This window comes from Procambarus clarkii, chromosome 66 (genome assembly GCF_040958095.1).
Source record: "Procambarus clarkii isolate CNS0578487 chromosome 66, FALCON_Pclarkii_2.0, whole genome shotgun sequence".
In the NCBI taxonomy this organism is placed as follows: Eukaryota; Metazoa; Arthropoda; class Malacostraca; order Decapoda; family Cambaridae; genus Procambarus; species Procambarus clarkii.
The window spans coordinates 27,831,261-27,854,799 of NC_091215.1; the positions used below are offsets into that span (position 1 = coordinate 27,831,261).

At 37.6% G+C, this 23,539-nt stretch overlaps 2 protein-coding genes across 9 annotated transcripts in view; one reads left to right on the forward strand and one right to left on the reverse strand.

Moving 5' to 3' along the window:
• LOC123769228 (transcriptional adapter 1) lies at positions 1 to 16,634 on the reverse strand. Of its 2 annotated transcripts, none has more exons than XM_069309971.1 (9): positions 16,504 to 16,634; positions 11,401 to 11,595; positions 9,924 to 10,088; positions 8,642 to 8,770; positions 7,762 to 7,977; positions 6,941 to 7,089; positions 6,512 to 6,674; positions 6,005 to 6,194; positions 1 to 1,179 (listed from the first exon to the last, which is right to left on the reverse strand). In XM_069309971.1, the coding sequence occupies exons 2-8, from the start codon at positions 11,515 to 11,517 to the stop codon at positions 6,018 to 6,020; spliced, it is 1,116 nt and encodes a 371-aa protein (XP_069166072.1). In that variant the 5' UTR covers positions 11,518 to 11,595; positions 16,504 to 16,634; the 3' UTR covers positions 1 to 1,179; positions 6,005 to 6,017. The 2 variants fall into 2 exon arrangements, with proteins under 2 accessions (XP_069166072.1, XP_069166071.1); XM_069309970.1 differs by having other exon boundaries at positions 1 to 3,389.
• Sqor (Sulfide quinone oxidoreductase) overlaps positions 13,088 to 23,539 on the forward strand; it is a 17,589-nt gene continuing 7,137 nt past the window's right edge. The window contains exons 1-7 of one of the 7 annotated variants that reach the window (XM_045760257.2): positions 13,088 to 13,236; positions 19,504 to 19,611; positions 19,910 to 20,015; positions 21,034 to 21,114; positions 21,423 to 21,566; positions 22,390 to 22,584; positions 23,199 to 23,288. In XM_045760257.2, coding sequence (XP_045616213.2) covers positions 19,514 to 19,611; positions 19,910 to 20,015; positions 21,034 to 21,114; positions 21,423 to 21,566; positions 22,390 to 22,584; positions 23,199 to 23,288 — 714 coding nt within the window. In that variant the 5' untranslated portion in view covers positions 13,088 to 13,236; positions 19,504 to 19,513. Of the gene's footprint in view, positions 13,237 to 14,968; positions 15,138 to 17,864; positions 18,193 to 18,930; positions 19,272 to 19,503; positions 19,612 to 19,909; positions 20,016 to 21,033; positions 21,115 to 21,422; positions 21,567 to 22,389; positions 22,585 to 23,198; positions 23,289 to 23,539 lie in introns of those variants that run through there. The other 6 variants (XM_045760256.2, XM_045760255.2, XM_069309966.1 and 3 more) reach the window with 6 other exon arrangements.

Consider the following 23,539-nt stretch of genomic DNA (forward strand, 5'->3'; position numbering starts at 1 on the left):
GACATTGGCATAATTTATATTACAAAATTAGTATGATAAGACAGTCAGAAGAACTACTAACTAATCTCTCCGTGAAGTTATAGAAATTTGTGCGTCCTCGGCATTCTACACGAACATATTCTGGGACTATCCTGGATCAAAATTACTCCAGACACACAGTTTAATTAACACATCTGTCATCAGTAGGACTTAAAATGCCTATTAATAATCATGATTTTAAAGACTTTCCTTGAAGGGTGTGATGCCAACCCATTCTTCTGTTAAATAGTAGTTTGTAACTATGTGCACCATAGTATAAAGACTGCTGTTCTAAGCAATTAGATAGTAGAACTTTGTACTATTCACTTTATAGTCACGGAAAAAATGTAGCAACAAGAAAACACTTAAATATTCCTAGGCCTAGTATAGCACATGTACTATTAGGCCTCATATCTTGTATTAGGCCTAGGAAGGTTAGGTTAGTTTAATTTGTCTTTGCAACATAAGTAGAAAATCGTTTTTCGATTTGTCCAATTCAGTAGTGCCGATTTCTACTTATTAATTTTGTTGCACGTGGGTATATATACTATGGTCCTCATCGTTACTTTAAGTACTACTAAAACAGGAGGATGGGCTGGTGATACTGCAGTACAAGAAGGTAAGGCTCTAGAAATGCTATTGAGCACAATTAAGATAAAGTTCTCTTAATTTATTTCTAATTGAGTTTGATGTACAGTAGTTTCCTTCACTCCTTTTAGACGAGTCATGAAACGGAAAATAGTTTACTCAGTATTGCTAAGCTCAAATGGGTATTCATCACATTAGGGGGAAGTAAATCATATTTTGCCAAATACCGTAGATACAAATGGCAGTTAAATACCAGAGTTCTTCCAGATGTATCAAAGCAAAGATAAGAGAAAGGACTGGGCCATTGAAAACAGTCAGACTTCTAACAGATGATGAAAAAATGGTATTTTATCACAATCTACTAGAGAAGAACTTTACAGTACCTTACCTTGAGGTTACCTTGAGGTGCTTCCGGGGCTTAGTGTCCCCGCGGCCCGGTCGTCGACCAGGCCTCCTGGTTGCTGGACTGATCAACCAGGCTGTTAGACGCGGCTGCTCGCAGCCTGACGTATGAGTCACAGCCTGGTTGATCAGGTATCATTTGGAGGTGCTTATCCAGTTCTCTCTTGAACACTGTGAGGGGTCAGCCAGTATGCCAGAAATTTAATACATTTATGGAGGGAGTGAAGACAGATGTTAAAACTACATACTAATTAACAAGTAAAAAGTGAATAAATATTAAATTAAAGACCAACGGGTCCCGAGGCTCTGAGAAAGTATTTTTTTTTATTAGGTTCTTCCTTTCATTTTTCTCAATTTGTCAGGTACATTAAATAAATCATTAAAGTTTTGCATTGTTCTAGAGTTGTGGTAAGTAGCTAATGTAATACCAGTTTTAAAAAGGCAGATACTGTAGATCACTGGCATCTAAATATTGTCCTATTAAGTTCAATGTTACTTGTGGAAAAATTTGCTAATAATATCAGTTCTAACTCCTGCCTCGTAAAGTTTTTTCTACCACAGATGTGGCCACACATTTACAATGCTGAACAACATATATACATTTTCTTCTGTTCACCATGGACAGGGTGAGAGATCTGTTAAACTTATAGTTCAGTGCTATAGACCGAAGACATATGTCTTATGGACATACAGCATATGTATGTCTACAAGACATACATATGCTGTACATAAGTATGAATGTATGTATGTACAGTATATTTATATCTTCTACTTTAACAGGTCAAGACATCATCTTACATGTTGGTCTAACATGATTATCTCATAGGCACCTGATGAAGTGGAGATCTGGATCTAACTAACAATTGTGCTTCTCTTCATAGAATGTCCTAATTTTGAGGATCATTGTCAATTTTGCTCTCCTACTGTTGCAGTGATTTATTGAACAATCAACCACAGGTGATTGTAGTGCTTATAAAATACTAATCTAACCTACATACATAAATACAGTACATAAATTTACACCTGTCCTACATAAACAATGTTCAAAGTACTGGATTTTCTTTTATACATAATGTGATTAATGTGCATTTACAAAAGTAAAATTCAATTTTGACCAGCTTAAACATACATTATACAAATACATAAATACATGGAGGCAGACTCTATACACAGTTTCAAATGTAGATATAATTGAGCCCAGTAGGCTGATGAATCTGTACACCGGTTGAGAGGTGGGACCAAAGAGCCAGACCTCAACCCCACAAGCACAACTAGGCGAGTACGTAATATGAAAAAATCGGTGGGAGCCATGAGGAGGATTCAAACACGTACATCTGGTACTCCCAAGCCCACGGGTACATACATACGTTCGTACGTAAGTGCTCTACATATGTATGAATGTATGTATGTACAGTATATTTATATCTTCTACTTTAACAGGTCAAGACATCATCTTACATGTTGGTCTAACATGATTATCTCATAGGCACCTGATGGAGTGGAGATCTAGATCTAACTAAATAAGTCATCTGTTCCTCAATAAAATCCTCAGTGATTCTGATTCCTTTGACATCTCCATCCTATGTCTTTCTGCTCCTATATTGGCATCCTGAATGATACCTAGGAACTATTGATTATTCTGACACAAATGGTGCTGTGTGGTCTTCCAAGCATAATGTATTCTTTTGATAGTTATTTTTTTTTATAATAGTTGCTACTCATATTCTTATTGAAATAACACAGATAAATGAATAACTTGCTGTTGTACGTCTTTACATAAATTCAACTATATTTGACTCACATTCTTTTCAAACATATTTGAAGTGTAAAATAAATGAAAATACAGTACAGCCCTGTACAGTACTTACATTATCTCTCTTTTATATTGTACTTATTTAGTCACTCATTTGGTAATCAGCAATTGTGTTTTTTAAATTTACATTTATAACTACTGTACAAGTACTGTATGTAACATTGTATATTAAAACTACACTAAAGCTTAAGAAATTATAACTGCTGCATCTTGAGAGCTACAGTAATTTTAACCACGAAAAGCTATGAAATGTGTTACCCACTTACGGATCAACCCATGTGCCAATTTTAACAAGAAACGTAAGCAAACAGTCTGTTTAGGCTTGTACTGAGACTTATTGAGGGATCAACAACATTAAAAACTCAAAAAAGCAAAATTTGCTTTTAATTTTTGTATGACCTTGAAGTAGCGATGTGCAGCACCGAAAGCATCAGTGGGCAGCTTCAGTAGATTATGTAGCCTCAGTTGTCGTTCTTTGTTTAATTATCATTTGCCTTTCCATTGTAAAATGAAAACATTGAATCCTGATGCTAGCATTCATGGTATACACAAGATTTTCTACTGCCAACTGTAAGTAAATTTATGTATTCAGGTAAACTCTTATTCTATAATAAACCTTTTATTTTATCTATTTATTTATTTATTTTTGTTTATATATACGGTACAAGAGTTCTTACATTCTTGTACAGCCACTAGCACGCATAGCATTTCGGGCAGGTCCTTAATCCTAATTTTCCCCCGGAATATGGCCTCCCAAATCGTTTAATAACCAGGTACCCATTCACTGCTGGATGAACAGAGGTTTTAAGGATTGGCACCCAGTCAATCTTTCCCGGCCAGGATACAAACCCAGACCAAAGCGCCGGGTGAGTGTTTTACCACTGTGCCCCCTTGCGCTTATAGCTGAATATAAGACGTGACAATAATTACTAATAATGCTATGCCATGAATATGTTAGTAAGCTTGGTACCGTAAATATAAATGTTGTACAGTACAGTACTTGTTTTCCAAAACAAATGATATTACAACTTGTATTTTTACCTTGGTTAATCTACAGTTCCATTCCAATCCATTCCATTTTTCTAGGAATATAATACATGGATCATATTTAATTCTGTGTATAGTCTCAAAAAAAACAAAAAGTAATAATTTTTTTGCATCCAAATTCTACCAAGGTCTTTAATAATGCAAAATATAAAATTTACATTATTATATTTTACATTATACTATATGGTACACTATTAGCACAGTTTTATAGATTGTATTAAAAATAGTTACAGTACTGTTTAATTTTTGTATAGTTTACGATTCCATACTGGTAATGTACCAGATAAAAACATTGAAAGAAAGTGATTTAACTTCACAACTTTATTTATAAAACAAAATGTTTATGGAACACAATAAATGCCGATTTGTAATACTTTGTCAATGACCTGGGGCACAGTATATAAAATATAGGAGGGTCCCCTCAATAGCTCCTCGAACTTAGCTCGGGTACCACCGTGCCTCGGCTAAACACACCAGTAATCTTGAGTTCCATCTGTTGCCTACCTTAACCCAGGACTAAAACCTGACTTTTTCTACAAAGTGAGAGGAACTTGGAGATTAGAGATTGACCCAAAAGTAGGGAAAATGCCACCAAAAACCATAACGGCAACAAATTAAGTGGCTGCTTGAAGAAAATTAGGCACCTCTAGGAAAACTAGGCAAACGGCCATTGCCACGAGGTAACGTTATGCGCCTAACAGCTGCCAGATATCAGCCCATCATCGGCTTTTCATTTTCAGGTAAGTGGTGCTGGCTTTTCCTGGGATGTTAGTGTTGCCAGGAACCATTACTCTGTTTTTGTTTCTAGTTCACAATTATATTTATGCCACTTAAATTGCAAATGCTCTAGCATTACAGTTTTGCTGAGACTGTGGTCAGGGTGCTCTTTCTTTGGGTTTGCTTGCATTTTCCTATATCCCACCAAATACACCCAAAACTTGTTCTCTATGGGCCTGTTGATGAAGAGTAAAGTCTTCTGACTGTATATTGTACTTGTACTGGGTAAAGACCTACCTACAGTGTCGGCCCTGCTCATGAGTGTGTTATGGGCCTTGCAACTTAGTTGAGGTTGTGCTTAGGTCACAAGTCATGGCAGCGTATGCTCTAATTTGACAAGTGGTCTAGGTTGGGGGTTCGGCGTCTGGAATACCTGCCTTGCTATCTGCCTTTACAATGGTTCAGTCGCCCTTGTCCCTGCTTTTTATTTTAATCAGCCACATCATCACGTCCTTACCATGTAAGTTCACAACTGGCACTAGTTTTGTGCAGCCTGCTGTGTTCAGAGGTACATTCACCTGCTTGTGTGTTGCAGTCTTTGATCCATCAGGAACCAATGAGTTAACTGCATATAGTCAATACATAAATGTCCCTAGCCAGAGACATTTCCAGTTACAAAAGTAGGAGGAAGGCTACAGAATAGGTCACATTTAATATGCAATTTATTATTCATATATAGCTAACCATCTTTCTTTTCAACAGTTTTAGATTATTATAATCTAAATTTAAACACATTTCTAGTGTTCTTTGCTTGACTTGATGACTTCACCTATATACAGCATAAACTGAACAATCTTTGGGACATTATATAACCCTGGTGTATTCCTAACATTGATATCAAACAGGTCCCTAAATACACTAAATTTGGCATGTAGGAGTTAATCATCATTTAAAACCATCAACAACATTCCAACAAATCCATGCATGCTTATCATACATGCCAGAAGATCCTCGATTCACTTTGGCAAATGCTTTCCCAAGTACAGTATATAAATGCCATAAACACTTTAACAAAATTGTGTGTGTGTGCCTTCTCCACTCGGTGAATAATTAAAGTGTCATTTGTTCATTATATCCTTCACAAGCTATATGTTGTACAGTATATCAGAAAAGTAAAAAATAAAATAAAAAATAAGGGAAATACTTAGAACTGTAATCAAATTTACTTAAAAAACTACTGTATACACCACATATTGAGTATTTTATTTAAAGTTTCAAGAACTTTAATTTTTTTAAGCAGTACGGTATTTAAAATAGTTTAAAGAAAATACCGTACATTCAATGCTAAAAAAAATTGTTGTTCAAATAACTTTCTCCTCATAATACAAATAATAATTTATGGCCTATTATTTACTGTACCTTTAAAAATATATCAGGTAACAGGATTTGCCGCCAGTCTATGCTCCTTCAATGTCTCTCTTAGTGAAGCCTCTTGAACAGCAATGGCTTCCTGCTCCACCTCCCCCCAGCCAGGATGCCACAAACGGGAAGATATTCTCTCCATCCCAAGCGCGTACACCGAGTGACATGGTAAAGCACTCTTTTGAACCTGTGGGTTATTTACAAAATTACCAATTCTTCTCCTTACAAGGCTGAATATATTTAGGGCTGGCACGGGACCGAAATTTTTTTTCCCTCTCAGACACATGAACTTTATTTATTTTAATATACTACACACACAGCCTCAATAATTATTCCCATTTTTTATCTCATTTCTCTTCTACATGAACTGCTTATACCACCCAAATAAAGTACAGTGTCAACTCGCATTCAGTCACAACAAACTTCAACCCCCCACATTAATAGTAACTCGCCTTGCATTATTTTTACATGCAAAACAAAAAATGTAATAGAACCTACACCTACCTGGAGAGCCTCTAAAAGATCCATACAACTAATTGGTGGTAGTGGATTATCTGTTTGAGGAGCACAAGCAGCCAAGTGGGCAGCATTTTGCTCAGCAGAGTCTACAGTTGGCCATATGGGACGATCTCCGGCTTCACCGCACTCCCCAGTTGGGAGTCCCAAACTGATTAAATATAACAGTTAATTAATATCAAATGGATAAGTAAATTAGTAGATTAACAAAAGTGGACATGTTAAATGCACTATGGGCTCATATATATATAATCCACTTTATACTGTATACACTTTATTTGTGTGTTTCTGATTACTGTATCTGCTTTCTGAAAAGAATCAATTGGATCATCCTATCATGTAAAATATTACTAAAGTTGCCGAGAAAATGCTCATGAAAAGTTGCCTATGTGACAAGGAGACAGAGGAAATATTGACCTTTCAGATGCCCAGTCATTAAGAGAAGCTGTGTTTCTCAACCAAGGATTTGGAGGAGTGGTGCCCAATGAGTGCATAAAGCGTCCTTCTCTAATACGGTATCCTCTTCGTCTGCTTATCACTGCCATCAGTACGTTCTTTAAACATTGCTGAAAAAATACTGAATTAATAACGTTAAATCATTAATGCATTAAACCAGTAAGTAAAAACTTTTAAATGTCTGCATACTGTAATTAAAATAGCCGTTATTAAAGCAGCGCCAACACTGGCAGAACACATGCCAGAGACCCATGGCATGTGTTCTCGGTTTGAAAACAATCAAATTTAATGATTCTTATGATATTTACATTGTTATGATAGATATATTACAAGAGAATATTAGTAATACAGTACTGTATTAATGATGTCTATCAACTTTAGTACAGTAAAAGGAATGTCTCAGACAACTCCACATAAAGACACTATTATGAACTATACAGAATTTATTCATTTTTATTCTGATTAAAGTTTAAGATTCCAAATATATGAAACATGCAATTTTTAACACCTTCGCTTCGTGTAGGGGATATTTTACATGTCACAATACCAGTATTCTAGTATCAGTACTCTTACAAATGATCCCTGATTTTCCTAACAAAGTTGCTTTGGAGATACCTCACATTTCTTGGTCAGGAACTCTGCAAACTTCACTCCACCTGAACTCATCACTACCAACATCATCGCCTTCACTACCAAACCCTACTTTCAGCTATTTTCCAGAATAAAAAAAAAGCAAGACCAAAATAATAAATAAAAATGCTTTTGTGGCAAGATTTCAATACCTGCGTTGCTTCTTGAAGCATATTTGCTACATTATCTGCAACTTGTGTAATACCGTGGTCCCAAGCTGCTAGCAGTAAACGACCCTTGAGAGGTCCAGTGTCGAGCAAGCACAGAGAACGAGACATGTACCCAGCGCCTGCATCTGTGATGGCTTGTGGTTCATGTAGTGTAGCTGTGGCTGCAATATCTTGAACAGTCACTGCTTCAAAATTATTCTGAAAAAAATATAAAAAATCATGACTGTGATTCGTACGTCAGGCTGCGAGCAGCCGCGTCCAACAGCCTGGTTGATCAGTCCAGCAACCAGGAGGCCTGGTCGACGACCGGGCCGCGGGGACGCTAAGCCCCGGAAGCACCTCAAGGTAACCTCAAGGTATGGTACAAAAGACATTTACGCATTCAAATATCACTAGTCCAGTCGGCTCACAACAGAACGAACCCGAGTTTGACTCCCAAACAGGTCTAGCTGTTCTGTGTCAGAACATGTAGCCAGACCCCTCTTTTCACCTAGTAGTAAATAAATACCTGAGAGCAAGGTGACTATTATGGGTTGCTCCTGAAGAAGGGAAAATTGGTAATCTGACAAAATCTGTTAAAACCTCTACGGAAAACCAAGACCCCAGTTCAGAGTTAATGGGAGTCATTTTTTGTTGCAACAGGAACCAATCCTACTAAAGGAGGGGCATGGGGATTGACCACAGCCACCCTATCATATACTATACAATCACAAATCACCATGGAAAGTTGTGAGGATAACTGCAAGCAATATGCCTTCAAGCTCTGATACATTTTTTTTATAGATATGGATATGCATTTGTAGATTTATATGCAAGGACATCAAAGTAAAAGATACAAATAATATATAGACACTATGCTTACATCTTGGGGAGGTCGTGTAGCTTTCATTTTCTTTTTTGGCTTGAGTTTCTTGCGTTCAGACGGTATATAATAAACATTAACAGAGGCATGGTCACGAGATCCTGAAGTTCCTCCTCCCGAGTCCATACGCTGACAATAAATATATAGTGTTAGTCTGTACATGTACAATAAGTGTATACATATTGTCTACAACAAAAATTATTGTTTCCCAAATGGGGGGAAAAAAAAAAAAAAAGAGATGAAAATTTCTAAATATAAATGCATTAACACTACAATGCAATCTATGCGAAGGCTAATACTAACTGCAGTATTAAGCATTCTGAATTGTTATAAACATGTTGAAATGCAAATACAGTATTGTATTTAAATTTGTTCCTCTTGAGTAATTTGGCAAAGAGAAGCATTCTAGACATAAAAATGCATCTCATTTATTTGTCTACAATGATAAATTATTAGTAAAATTCCTCCTAATACCCCACACCTCAACAAAAGCTTCAATAGCTTTCAACAACATTATAACCTTTCTACCTTATCTTCTCTCACCTGCTCTACTGTATATAGTATATTCCCTTACATTAACTTTACAGTATTTATGCACATAATAAATGCCTTCTCCATCATTTGCCTTTCCTAACTAATTTTGTTAATAAACCTTTAGTTATTTCATAGTTGTATTGAATTTTGTATCTATAACATATACAGTACCTTCAAATTAAATGACACTGCACACTGATTCATTTTCAAGAGCTGAATAAATTAATCTATGCATTTTCCCCCTTCTTCCATTTGTATGCATTTTCATCACCATTGCTAATGAACAATGTTCAAAGATACCTAAATTAATTTACAACATTCAGCACTTAACTAGCAAAACTTATAATCATGCTAATTGAATCATGTGATCATCACTAATGTTGCAAGAAAATCACAGTTTGCATGAACTTAATCTACAATCAAATCTACTCCGAACTTGATACAGTACAGTATTTCTCGAGTTCTCTGGCGTTTAGATTTTTATTGTTAGTATCCCTATTGGTTAGACCCTCTATTGTTAAGATCCCTATCATTAATGGCATTATTATATTGTTAAGATCCCTGCTATTAATACATTGGTTAGACCCTCTATTGTTGTGATCCCTATCATTAATGGCATTATTATATTGTTAAGATCCCTGCTATTAATACATTGGTTAGACCCTCTATTGTTGTGATCCCTATCATTAATGGCATTATTATAATGTTAAGATCCCTGCTATTAATACATCAAGTAACAAATATTCACCAGATCATCATGACGATGGTGGGTGTCAGATCGGGAACTCGAAGAGGAGGAGGAAGTAAAGAGCTGGCACTTGGTGAGGATAGCTAGAAGAAACTCGTTATGCAAGTGTACTGAATTTAGTGGCAAGAGATCGCGGGCACTCTTATCAAACTCTTCTTTTGTTACCTGCAATTCAAAATATATATATATTTTTTAGTAACATAGTTAATCCTATGAAACTACAAAATAAATTTTTTAACCTAAAGGCTTATCATTCAAGTTTTAAAATGCATTTAATTAAATCGCTTTCTTATTTTCAATGGTTAGCTCAATCTATAATGAAATTAAATACTGTATACCAAGCAATGAAGAAAAAAGCAAATCAGAATATCACTTGTTTTTAAATGTAAATAAATTCAATATTTAATTATTTTTGAATTGTATATGTGCTCTCAATTGTCTTATCTGTACATTTTTTACCAAGAATTATGTAGAAAAAAAATTATATTTTAGCATAGCAGTAAAAACAACTACAGTAATACTAAAGTACAAGGTGAACTTAGCAAAACTCTTTATATACACCAAAATAAGAAAATTTCAGGTCCCAAACGTTTTAAACTGAACAATGTTTTCACTGAATGGAGGGACAAATGATTTAAGTTTATATGTAACTATTTTGAAAATAGGACAAATATCTGAGAAAAATAATGAAATTGATCACAAAAAAAAAATTATCAATAAGCCATTGGATACCTCGGTAAACACTACACATGACTTCACAAAACTGCACACCGAGATGCACTCCACGATTGTAAACTGTCCATACACACCCCTTACACTCGTGTCACGCAGGTGGTCAATTCAACCGCACATTTTACTTTCATATTTTATAATATAATATGCTCTCCTTCTCATGGTTCACCTTATGGTCTTCCATAGTCAGGGATAGGTTTCTAGAGGTCCCTCTAGACCCATTACTGATGACTTTTCCCACAATGCACTGAGGACGTAGATTGCTGTGCTACACAACCCATATGTAAATATCTTACTAAAGTAAGAACATATTAATAGTGGCACTATAAAATATATTTATACCTATATATGCAATATACTCTGCAATCAAGTACAGTACTGTATTTTGTATAAATAAACTATTATACGTGTAATTATATACAGTATACAGTACGATTATACTTGAGCAGTCCCGTGGCAAAGTGGAACACGCTCACCTGGCATTTCACGAGCGCTTTTTCCTGGGTTCGTATCCTGGCCAGAGGGGACTGACCGGGCGCCAATCCTTAACTGTAGCCTCTGTTCACCCAGCAGTTAATGGGTACCTGGTTGTTAAACGATTCGGTGGGTCGTATTCCGGGAAAAATTAGGATTAAGAACTTGCCCGAAACGCTATGCATGCTAGTGGCGGTACAAGAATGTAAGAACTTTTATATTTATAAATAAATGAAATATATTGTTGTGACTTATTAAGAGGACAACCTACCCTCATCCTGAACCATTGCTTCATATGATAAAAATATTTAGTTTTCTTATCAGGACCAAGAGCTTCCTCTAATCTCTTCCTAGCGCCATTCAGATGATCTGAGGAGGAGAGAGACATGCTGCTTCAAGGTGCTGAGGAGATTGTTATGATGGCTGGAGTTGCTCGCTTCTCGACCAGTTGTTAACTTCACGTTTTCTGTAAATTACAGTGGGGGAGACTTATTTGTTGTGCAGTCGATGAGTCACAATAACGTGGCTAAAGTATGTTGACCAGACCACACACTAGAAGGTGAAGGGACGACGACGTTTCGGTCCGTCCTGGACCATTCTCAAGTCGATTGTGATTCGACAATCAATCGACTTGAGAATGGTTCAGGACGGACCGAAACGTCGTCGTCCCTTCACCTTCTAGTGTGTGGTCTGGTCAACTTATTTGTTGTTAAATGCTCAAGGATAGTAAGTAATCAAGGACAGGACTTGTAGTGAATGTCGGTACTGAGCATTAATACATACATTTCAGACAATAATATATTATACAAGATACAATAAGCTGATTCATGATATATGGTAATGCTGACTGCATAGAGAAGCTCTTTCCCCTAATGAAATTCGGAAAGAAGTATCTTTATTATTTTTATTTTATTTATTTATTTATATTCAAGAAGGTACATTGGGTTTGTGAGAGTACATAACATTAGTGTTCTTATAATCTATCAAAAACCACTAACACGCATAGCGTTTCAGGCAGAAATGCGTGTGTTATCAGCTCCTTTATGTACCTAGTTTTTTTAAAAGCAATCCCCATGGCGCAGTGGTAACACACTCGCCCTGAACTTCGCCAGTGATTTGGCCTAGGTTCGTATCCTGGCTGGGGAGGATTGACTGGGCGCCAATCCTTAACTGTTGCCTCTGTTCACCCAGCAGTGAGGGGATACCTGCACTGGCAGGTTGTATTCCAGGGAAAATTGAGATTAAGGACCTGCCCGAAACGCAGGTCCATTATAGTATCAGTCATTATAACAGGGGAGTGGGCATAGTATCAGTCATTATAACAGGGGAGTGGGCACAGTATCAGTCATTATAACAGGGGAGTGGGCATAGTATCAGTCATTATAACAGGGGAGTGGGCATAGTATCAGTCATTATAACAGGGGAGTGGGCATAGTATCAGTCATTATAACAGAAGAGTGGGCATAGTATCAGTCATTATAACAGAAGAGTGGGCATAGTATCAGTCATTATAACAGAAGAGTGGGTAAAGACACAATAAGGGCACAGATAAAAGAAAAACCGGGTTCAGTTTCTTTCTCTGGGTAGAAGCGTTTTCGCAACAGTTTTCGTTCACCTGGTGTCTCTGTTTACCTAGCAGTAAATAGGTTTCCGGAAGTCAGGAAAGTGTGTTGAGGGCTGCATTCCAAAGGAAAGTCAGCTGTTGGTGTACACACTAGGCTTCCTGTCCCCGACAACTGGGGATCAGACACGGAACCTCCCTTACACACACACACCTTTAACAGCTTCAGATTAGATTACCATGTGTCTCATGACAACAGTAATATGCTACAACTAATAGTTTTCTGGGTCTCACGTCTTCACCATAGTGATATGGGTCATTAAGTGTCACAGTACGCGGGCCGCTTGCTAAGTGACGGATATATTGGTGGTGTTAGGAGGACTTGGCAGCCTCTCAAGGTCATCCGCTGAGGAGGGCGTCTACTTGCACAGTTGCAATAGTGCGCGTGTTGGCGTGACGTGCCTTGCTGAGTGACCGTGTGTGTACGTGCCCGCGAGCGTGTGCACCACATACAACACATCTTCCCAGTGTCACCGTGTTCTCAAGGTTACCTAGGCTGTTTGGGACGTATAGGGGAGGGTTGTGACGGATGGATGGGGAAGGGGTGTCAGGGACTGGTGAGACCTCTTTGAGAGTTAAGTGGGGATTTCGCACGCATTAACGCACTAAGTCATCCATGTGTACATACGCACATATCCTGAAATACACGAGGAAAGCTTGCAGACACTGACTATCCGCCCCGCAACAGAGACGTTTACACCGTAGCTATCATATCTCGCGGTGTTCCTTATCTATACAACTTCCCTTTATCGTTTTCTCGTTCACCTTTAATAAAACACATATATAAGGTCTTAGAGTAAGATGGGGGCGTTGCTTGGAGGGGTGAGGTATTGTGCCCGGGGAGGGGGGGGGAACTACTGACCTCCACGATGCAATCCACAACCGTTGCCTAACCCCCCCCCCTGGGGTACCTATGTTACTGCTAGGTGAACAGAGACATCAGGTGAAGGAAAACGTTATAGACCATTTAATTCTGTCCTGCCCGGGGATTGAACCCGGATCCATGGATTGTGAGCCGGGGACGCAGCCAACACGTATATAAGGTAAAGGTGCCCCCACCTTCACCTTACGGGCTATTCATGCCCGTGCCACCTCTTGTATGGCTTAATCTTTATCAATCACTCAATCACCACCTGATCACTAACAACTGACAGCTCTTATCAGCGTTCATAATCTCCCTGAATCACACAGCGTTTCCGGAAACTGTTTCACCTCCGTCATCCACTCAACAGTGGTGCCGTGCAGCCTAGCCTCCTATGGTAGTACAGTACTTACAGTAACGGTGAGGACCATAGTACATACACCGACGTACAACGCAATTAGAAAGTAGCAATCGGTACTATTGAATTTTAATAAACCGGAAAAGATTTTCTATTTATGTTGCATAAGTGTGCTATACTAGGCCTAGGAATATTTGGTTGTTCTATAGCTTCATTTTTTCGCTATATAAAGTGAATAGTATTAAATTTTACTATCTAATTGCTTAGTATGTCAATCTTTGTACTATGGTGCACATAGTTACAAAAACTACTATCTAAATAGGAGTATGGGTAACCTCCACTTTGTGACCGTGGCTGCCATAGGGAAAGGGAACATTTGTGCCCAAGTAAATACATCAACGATGCGGTAAAACCAGCAAGTGTTGGTCGTCTTGGTAAATAAATAAAATAATGGTGAAGAATATGTTCCAGTTCATATTCCCAATGATCAACGCAGACGGCTCATATCCGGTTGGTCCTTGGTTCGAATACCCGGGATGTGGCTTTCTTCCTGGGGAAAATCCCAGCCCGTCCTCCAGACAAAGACCCAAAAGTGATTCCATGCACCCGCCAAACCCCCTGTTTATGAATGAAAAACGCTTTACACACGACTCACAACTGATTTAGTTCGAACACTTCCGGAACAAGTGCTTCACTGACGAATTTTTGTTCGAACCACGACGCTATAAATGCTTCACCCACGTACTACAAATTTTAACTTATATATAAGAAATTGCAGTATTTTTAATACGTAATACGTTAAAATTGATGCATATGTCACTGGGGTTGACCGCCGGTTGGACAAGCCTAAAGCCTAGCCTGAGGACAGCTTGCATCATAAGCTGTGGTGTAGTTTCTACAGTATAATAAAGAACCATGTATACATGTTTAGTACCTGCACGCCTGAGGTGGTTCATGTCAAGAGAACCACATGGTTCTTATAGAACCACATCACGGAGGAGAGCCAGCTTGCTGAGCCCTGGGCTGAAGGCCCCGTGCAGTCGTCAATGGTACAGCCAGCGCGCCGGGTGTAGCCTCGCATATAGCCAGGGTGTAGCCTCGTACGCTAACACTGCAAATTCTACCTGAAGTGTTATTTCCTGGAAGGTAGTGTTGGTGAGCTATTGTGTGTGTATACTGCTATTGTGTGTGTTCATAGAGGAGCAGGTTATAGCTCTTTTTATTGTGAGGAAAGTTAGTGAATGTTGCAGTCGAGAATACTAGACAAGATCTGAATATTAATAAAAAACACTTTCACTTACACGCTGTTATTAATAATTAAAGGCCTCGGCGACATAAAGGTAATGTGCGTGAGTGTCAGAGTTCTAATTCGATAATGATGGCTGAATACAAGGTGAATTAAAAAATATATTATATACAATGTGGCAACATCTTGCAACATTTCTCCTCAAGCGAGTTTATAGTCAATTATATATGTGTCGTGAATAGCATCTATAATTTAAATAAAATCAAAATCATGTTAACTATTGACTTTTAAATAGTAAATTGCCATTTATAAGGTCACAGCCATATATATACTGTGCTCAGTGTGTGAGTGTAGCTTGTAGCAGTATATTATGTAAATTAGCAGTATATTATGTAAACAATATACTGACTCCAGGCAGTTTGTGAGGTGTGGGCCTGATAGAGGCTCTAAAGAAGGAACATTACGTCTTGAGATTAAAAGTTACAGCCTCGCTCCTGTGCCAGGTAAGTCCACTACGGGCTCACCATAGCCCGTGCTACTTGCAACTTATTGTTTCCAGTAGCTGAATCTAAAACAACAACAACGTCTTGAGATTCTTACGGGCTATTCATGCCCGTGCCACCTCTTGGCTGGCTTAATCTTCATTAATCAATTATCTTTAGATTGCCGCTATATTACGTATGCACACACTTGCTACAAAGGGGAATGGATGTTATTTTTGCAAGGTCTTTTTCTTCGGTTAGTAATTTTTTTAATAATTATTATTTTCTAACACAGACGTGACCACACATTTACAATGCTAACTAGCATATATACATTTTCTTCTGTCCTCCATGGACAGGGTGAAAGATTTAACAGGTAATGTAATGTTCATAATGTAGGCTTAGTGCAGGAATTGAGAATCTATCATAAGAACAAAGGTAACTGCAGAAGGCAGATATCGAGGCAGATAGTTTGTAATTGTGAAATGTTTTTACAGTGGCAATGAAGTTTAACAGTGCAAACCATGCCAGCATATATATATAATATAATAATATATAATATAATATAATACAGAGCAAGAGTTGCTACAGTAGCCTACATAATGAGTTATTGAGCACTCGACCTCGGGTCATTATGTAATTGCTGTATTACATAATTCATGCTGACACCGTGTAGGGTGGACAGGTTGAAAGTCTTTCAGTAAGTATATCAGCATACGAGGATATGCAAGCACAATTAACAAAATGCTCTGATAAATCATATACATGTATACAGCAATAGTTACGTATACATAAGCATATATACCAGCCGGGTTGACGGTGAGGGGGAGGCTCGTGCTGGACCACCACACCCCCCACTATACTTTGGTGTTTAATTTCTCCAAGTCACCTGCTTGCCTTGCTCCTCGTGCAGTCTACACTTGTCTTGCTACTTAGTGTAGTTTACGGTAGTTCCCTGCGATCTGTAAGTTAAGCGGTGTTTCCCTTCCTGCTGCTGCCCGCGGATTCTGTTGACATCACTGACTCATTCCCAGCCTTCACTACTATGATGGTAAACTCTTTGGTACACTCTAAATTCTTAGGAATTTCTGCCACATGTAAACTTTCCGTCTTCATTCGTTACGCATTTACTTTATCGATGACTTTATAGTTTTACTTTAAAGCGCGTTAAAAATAATTTTGCCATTGTGTGTACTTAGAGGGCTCAGTTCCTGAACCGATTATGTGCCTCTGTAATCCTTCACACCACCGCCCACGGAATGGGTATGGGGTGCATAATAAAGAAAGAAATTAAATTGTTTCGCTCGACCTTCAAAATACATACATGGTATTTCCTGTTACGTAATAATCGCGCGTCTCCCACAGATTCCGGGACAGAAGGTTTTAGGCACGTTTTCTTTCGCCTAAGTTTAACTTAATGACTAAGCTTACTTAGCAGTAAATAATAGTTTGGAAATTGTGAGGATGCATCTTTGGAATAGGTTAGGTAGACCTAGTGGGTCCTCCATAACCATAATGTATAGGGTCCCGTTAGTTTAGTTCACTTATTATGCACCCCATACCCGTCTTGTGGGTGGTAGTGGAAAAGGTTAGAGGCACATAATGGGCTCAGGGACTGAATCCCATAAATCATTTAGCTCCCGACAACAAGAATTGGCGGTCCCCATGGCGTAGTGATAAAGCACTCGCCAGGCGCTTTGGCTTGGCCCGGGGAGGATTGACTGGGTGCCAAACCTTAACTTTATAGTCTCTGTTCGCACAGCATTGAATGGTTAAACTATATGATGGGTCGTATTCCGGGGGAAAAAAATGATGCTTTTGAAAAAAAAAAGATGAAAAAGTGATGCTTAACTTGACTAATTGACGTACACTACCACGCAGGTAATAATGTTTGGATATTAACACTTATGTTTATATAGTTAATATTAATAAAGGTTCACAGTAGGAACTGTTCGTTCCTCCTGAGGAACTGTTGGTTTCTCCTCTCATAAATTCCTTTCAAAATGTCAGTGAGCGGTTTTCATTGACAGGATTGTGAATACAGGTACTATATTTATAATGAAAAAAAAATTATGAATGATATTTTGTTAAAAACAAAGTTGTTTTTGTTTTGTGTAAATAATTGAGGGCAAATATTATGAAAGGGTCGGGACACGGCATGACGTCATCACAACATTGACCTTGGCTTGTGTATGCTCGCTCTGTGTACACTTCTCTGTACCTTCTTCTCATACACTTCTTGTGTACATACATTCTGTGTATATACTCCATATGTACAACTTGTGCCCTTGGCCTCCCCCGCATGTACGGTACAGGCAATTTAGTACATAATACAGTTCAACATATGTTTTGTTCTAATAAACTTGCCTAACCAACCCTGCCTTGCCTAATTTACACGATTTAACTGAGGGCCACTAACACTAGTGGCCTCGACGAGGACAGGAAGCCGGCGGCTCTTTGAAGGTCCCCCTCCATTTGCCTTGCTCTTTTCTAGGTAGATTTTAAAGCTTAACACAGTTTTGGCATTTACGGCTTCGGCGGATAGGTGGTTCCATGGGTTTATAACCCTGTGGGGTGAAAAGGCATAGTTTCACCTAGTCTAGCACAGCCTAACTTAGTGATATACATGGTATAGGGCTTACAAAATTTCAGAGCTTTTGAAACACTTGCAGCATGTAAGATATAACTAAACCTAACCTAAGCTTTGTCTAATAATGTATCCAATACAGTAGCTTTGCCAATAATTAAATGAGCAATAATATATAGGAAATCCTGTGTACACTTTGGTACTGAAGGGCATTTTGTACATAGCAACCTAACCTTGTCTAGTCTTGTGTAAAAAGTATACAGTCTTAATTATAACACAGGTCATGGTTAGGTCATACTTGAGACAACTCTAATGTATGAATTGATTGTACACACCTTGGGCCTGTGCTCACCCTTCTGCCCTCACATACACCTGGTTATTCGTACACACATTAGTTATTTGCACATTTTAAACTTGTATCACATTTTCAACCCAATGTGTAAAACACCATTGCCATATATAATTTGACTGTACCTATCTTTGACCCCTTGAATGTTGGGGTTAAAACAAGACCCTCCTCCCACATTACCTTTATGATGTAAAATGCACATCATAAGTTTGAACTTACAAATTATGTTGTGACCAGTATGCATCAGTGTCACCATCATCACCACCATCACCACTGCCACCATTATTGCAGACCCCACCAATATAATGGGCATGATCACTACATATGGGATATTGAAAGGAATATAGAGGGTAGATAGACAACCTTATTAAAGTGAGAGAAAGTACGACCAAAGGACATAAATGGAAACTAGAAATGCAAAAAAAAAGTCTATAAAATATAATGAAATTACACTTTATACCACCCAGAACAAGTTGTCAAAAAGTTGAATGCAATGAAAAGTTGTGTAAGCGCCCACCCACGACAAAAAACTCAAATGTGGGTAAAATATCAGAAAAATGCCTGCAGGTACAAGTGTGCAGGTGTTCAGCCTACATCTAGTAGGCTGGACATAAAGCTAGACATCCCTCCCTGACAGGTAAGCACTATCACCACCATCACCTCTACCCTCTTCCTATTACAGCACACTTTTTTCATTGCACTATTTTCCTATCCAAAGACGTAACAGCTTGGGGATAGTTTTCTTGATCAACTGCAATTAAAACATACCGAGTTTACCATGTATTTAAATACGGTACATTACAATACAATATTATTCATCTTTTGTATTTTATATTTATTTTAAAATGGATCTACACCTTGGTTTCCAGGGTCGCTAGAATGCTGTCTCACCGCGGCTTCCCATTTGTGTCTGGACGTTACACAAAATTAGCACTTCAGAATGCTACATTTTCTACGTCTTGCAGATCCAATAAAAGGCAAGCCAATTTTGTTTCAAAGCATTACTTCAGTAACTAATATGACTCTTCCAAAGTTAGTTCTTGGGTTTTTATTACAATATTAGTAAATTCATTTCAATGGTAATTGGTTGTTTCGTTCCCTGCCAGTTTGCCTCCTACCAGTACACCTCTAACCTTTGGTTTAGTTTGTGACTAGATGCCAACTGGCAAGGAAACAAAATGAATCGCACTATATGTTGAATACTGTTGATATGTACACTAATGAGAAAGGGTCAAGTATTAGGTTTTACTTTTAAAATTTGCTGTAATTCGGCAGTTATCAGCTGGTGGTGGTGGGTGGCGGAGCTGGGGGATGCTCCACGGCTGCTAAATTTTCTTCCAAACTTGGAAAAGGGAAAGTGGCCGTGATTGAACCTGCTGATGTAAGTATGCTACTACAGTATATACAGTTTTCTTTATTATGATTACATTTCTATATAATGTATTGGTAGAATTGGCACAAGGTTTTTCTGTAATTTATGGTGCAATTTTTAAATATTTGTAAACTATTTTGGAAGGCTACCTTTCATGGTAAGATCACATTGTTTATCAATTATCTTTTTGCATGTTTATCTGCTTATTGAAAGTTACAGAAAACTAGGACTACTGTATTCCATTATCATCAAAGATAAGCATTTCCAAGTACCTACCAGGAATTGTATAAATACATCCGGGTTAGACCAATTTTTCTAAGCCTCGGACCACTGCTTCTTACCTCATGGCTACCTTGTGATTCCAAGGATCAAAGGATTTAACCACAATATTAAAACACTTCCAACTTGTTTGTGTATCTTTCACAAGTTTCTACGAAGGATTTGTCTTCATCTCGTTGGAGATCAGGCAGTGTTGTTCCTCATCCAAAATCTTAGGCTTCTTATCCTCACCAGAATGAGGTTTCCTGGTAGATTGCAGTAATATATTGCTCTCTGCAATTCATCACATCATTCCTTGCATGGCTCTGTTTTGGAACCCTGTACCTAACATCATTGCTTCTTCTTAAGCTGCTCATGGTACCTCAAGAAAATTTTGCCTCAGTCTCTCAAATCCTTTCATTCTGAAGCTTAGTTGGGCTTTCTTTCATGTCCATGTTCGTCCAATTTTCCGGTTTGCAAGACTTGGCTGGTCTTGCAGCTGTCTTTGTCGTCAGTTGTCTTCTGTTGTCGCTTTGCAATGGAGGCATTACAGTATTCACATGCAATAATTATGTGCAAATTAAGAAGAATGTTACATAGCATTAGTTTGTCATAGTACATAGTTCTATTAGTTTGTCATAGTACATAGTTCTATTAGTTTGTCAAGTAGTTTTTACCAATTTTTTTTTCACTAAATATCGTTTGGTGAGACCTGTTTCCAAATATAAGTTCTGAAGTATACATTACTGTATATGCACACGTTTTTCAGGTACACTACTACCAACCCATGTGGACACTGGTGGGAGGAGGGATGAAGAAACTAGAAGATTCAAAAAAGTCAATGAGTAAGGTTAGTCTGCAGCATAGATATATTTGTAAACATGCTTGTTCGTTGAATGTGGCATAAAAAAGCAAGGATACGTTCATCAACTATATGTGAAAATAGTATTAAATTTTATATTTACTTTTCATAAACAAATACAATTTATACTGTACTGATAAATTGTAACAAAGTAGATTGTTAGAAGTTTGTTTGCTATTTTAAGAATGATAGGGGGGAAAAAGCTTAATGTATATGATGACTTCAGTTCATTTATTAGCTTATTGCCTTAATGTTGCCGTGATTACCATTTTTTGTATACAGTATTGGTGTTTCAGGTGCTTCCCAAAAAAGCAGAATGGATTAAGCAGAGAGTTGTGAGCTTCGACCCGAGCAACAATAAGGTTATGACTGACGATGGTTGTGAAGTGGGCTATGAATATTTAGTTGTTGCTGTAGGTCTTCAACTCAACTATCATCAGGTGATTATCTCGAAGTTTCTTGTCACCAAGTTGTGTGGCACGTGGGATAATTACATTCTGAGACAATCTTCATGCACTTTGTCCAGTATTTTATTCTTGTACAGTATGAGTTTTTTTTAATTTTAATGAAATGGTTTGTAAACTCTAGAGCATCAACCAGGTTGGTGAAAATATAATTTTATTAGTTTTTCCATTGCAGTATTTCTTGCACGAGTCGGGAAATATTTTTGTGATGAATAATTACAGTACTGTACTGTATAAACATAAACGTTTTGTGAAGTTTCAGAGTCCTAAACATCTAATGCTGTAATGCATGGTATTTTATTTTGAGCTTCCCATTTTTTTATCGTTAGAAATCATGAATGTCAGAACCAATTATAATTACAGATACAGTACTGTTTAATGTTGTTGAGTCATCCATAATTGACTCCAATCCCTGGTTGAGTGAACAAGGGACTGGTAGAAAAAAGGCAGATATGTAATATAAATACATTTCTGTGGAGAGCCTCTCTGGCACTCCAGAGCTATACTATTAAGCTGATATATATGACTGTGACATCAGTCAATTTGATTGGAATTATAGCCTACCGGAGACCACGAGCCAGAACCCGGGCCCCTTCAGAGAGGCACGAGGAGCAATGGCCTATATAAACCCCCACGTGGTTGGAAGCTTCTTCTTTCAACATTCTTTTCCCTGCAATGTGTTTCTATTTTCCTTGTTAAATTTCTGCTTTGACCCATGATAATGATAGTGTATTTATAATGGTGATGCATTTTCAAGATTCTAATTTAAATTTAATAGTTGCTAATTTTTTTTTAACAGATTAAAGGATTGCCAGATGCATTTGAAACGCCAGGTGTTTGTTCCAACTATTCTCCTTTATATGTAAACAAGACCTTGAAAAGTCTTGAGAGCTTCCGTGAAGGCAATGCTATCTTCAGCTTCCCCGCAACACCAATAAAGTGTGCTGGAGCTCCTCAGAAAGCTATGTACATATCGGAGGAATACTTTCGCAAGGTAATAATTTGTTATTTTTATTGTATCTTTGATGACATCTATTGCTGTTATAATAAAGCATATTTTAATAAGTAATTTAGGGTTCTGTTAAATTAACTAATTGGCCATTTGTTCTGAGAAATAATTGTGTGCTACTGTCTTCAGGGTACACTAGTACTGTATGCCTCTGACAGTTGTTTCTGAACCTTGTCTTAATTTTTTTGTTAACTTAAACAACATGCCCCTTTTGATGGATTTAGAAAATTGCTTCAAACTTCATTTCTGTCTTAATCCGATTTTAGCTCTTGCTAGACTGAAAGTATTGCTTCTATCAAGGAATTTTGTAATCAAGTTCCATCAGCTGACACTCCCAAAATTCATCACAATGTTTCCTTATCCATTTGATGCTAATATAAGTCTTCATTGACACGTTGAGTTACGTTGAGCTACTATGTGCAATATTTAGTACTATACACTATTAAAAAAAAAAAAAAGACGAGGAATGAATGGGAACAAATATTTTGATATTACTGTAATGCCAGTGATAACATTAAAGCTAAATATCTCCAGTCTAGCTATATTTTCTAAATATACAATACATGTGTTGAGTATTTATACGAATGTGTTCAAAACAGCATGGCAAGCGGGACAAGGCAAATATAATTTACAACACTTCACTGCCAGTCATCTTCGGTGTCAAAAAGTACGCTGATGCACTATGGGAGGTCAGTACAATACTGTACAATACTGTAATGCCAGTAGATAAAAGGTGTGTATATTTGGTGTTAGTTTAGGCTCTTGTTTTTTTAGGGTGTTTTGAATTGTTCAGACAATTATTGTCCGATTCCACAATACTGTGTTAACTTGGTTTCATCTGTACATGTTCTTAATCTGCCACTTTGCAAGGATATTTTTTTCTGTGAAGTATTTAACTGTCCAGTATTTATAGGAACTTTGAAAATACTGTAACATTTAG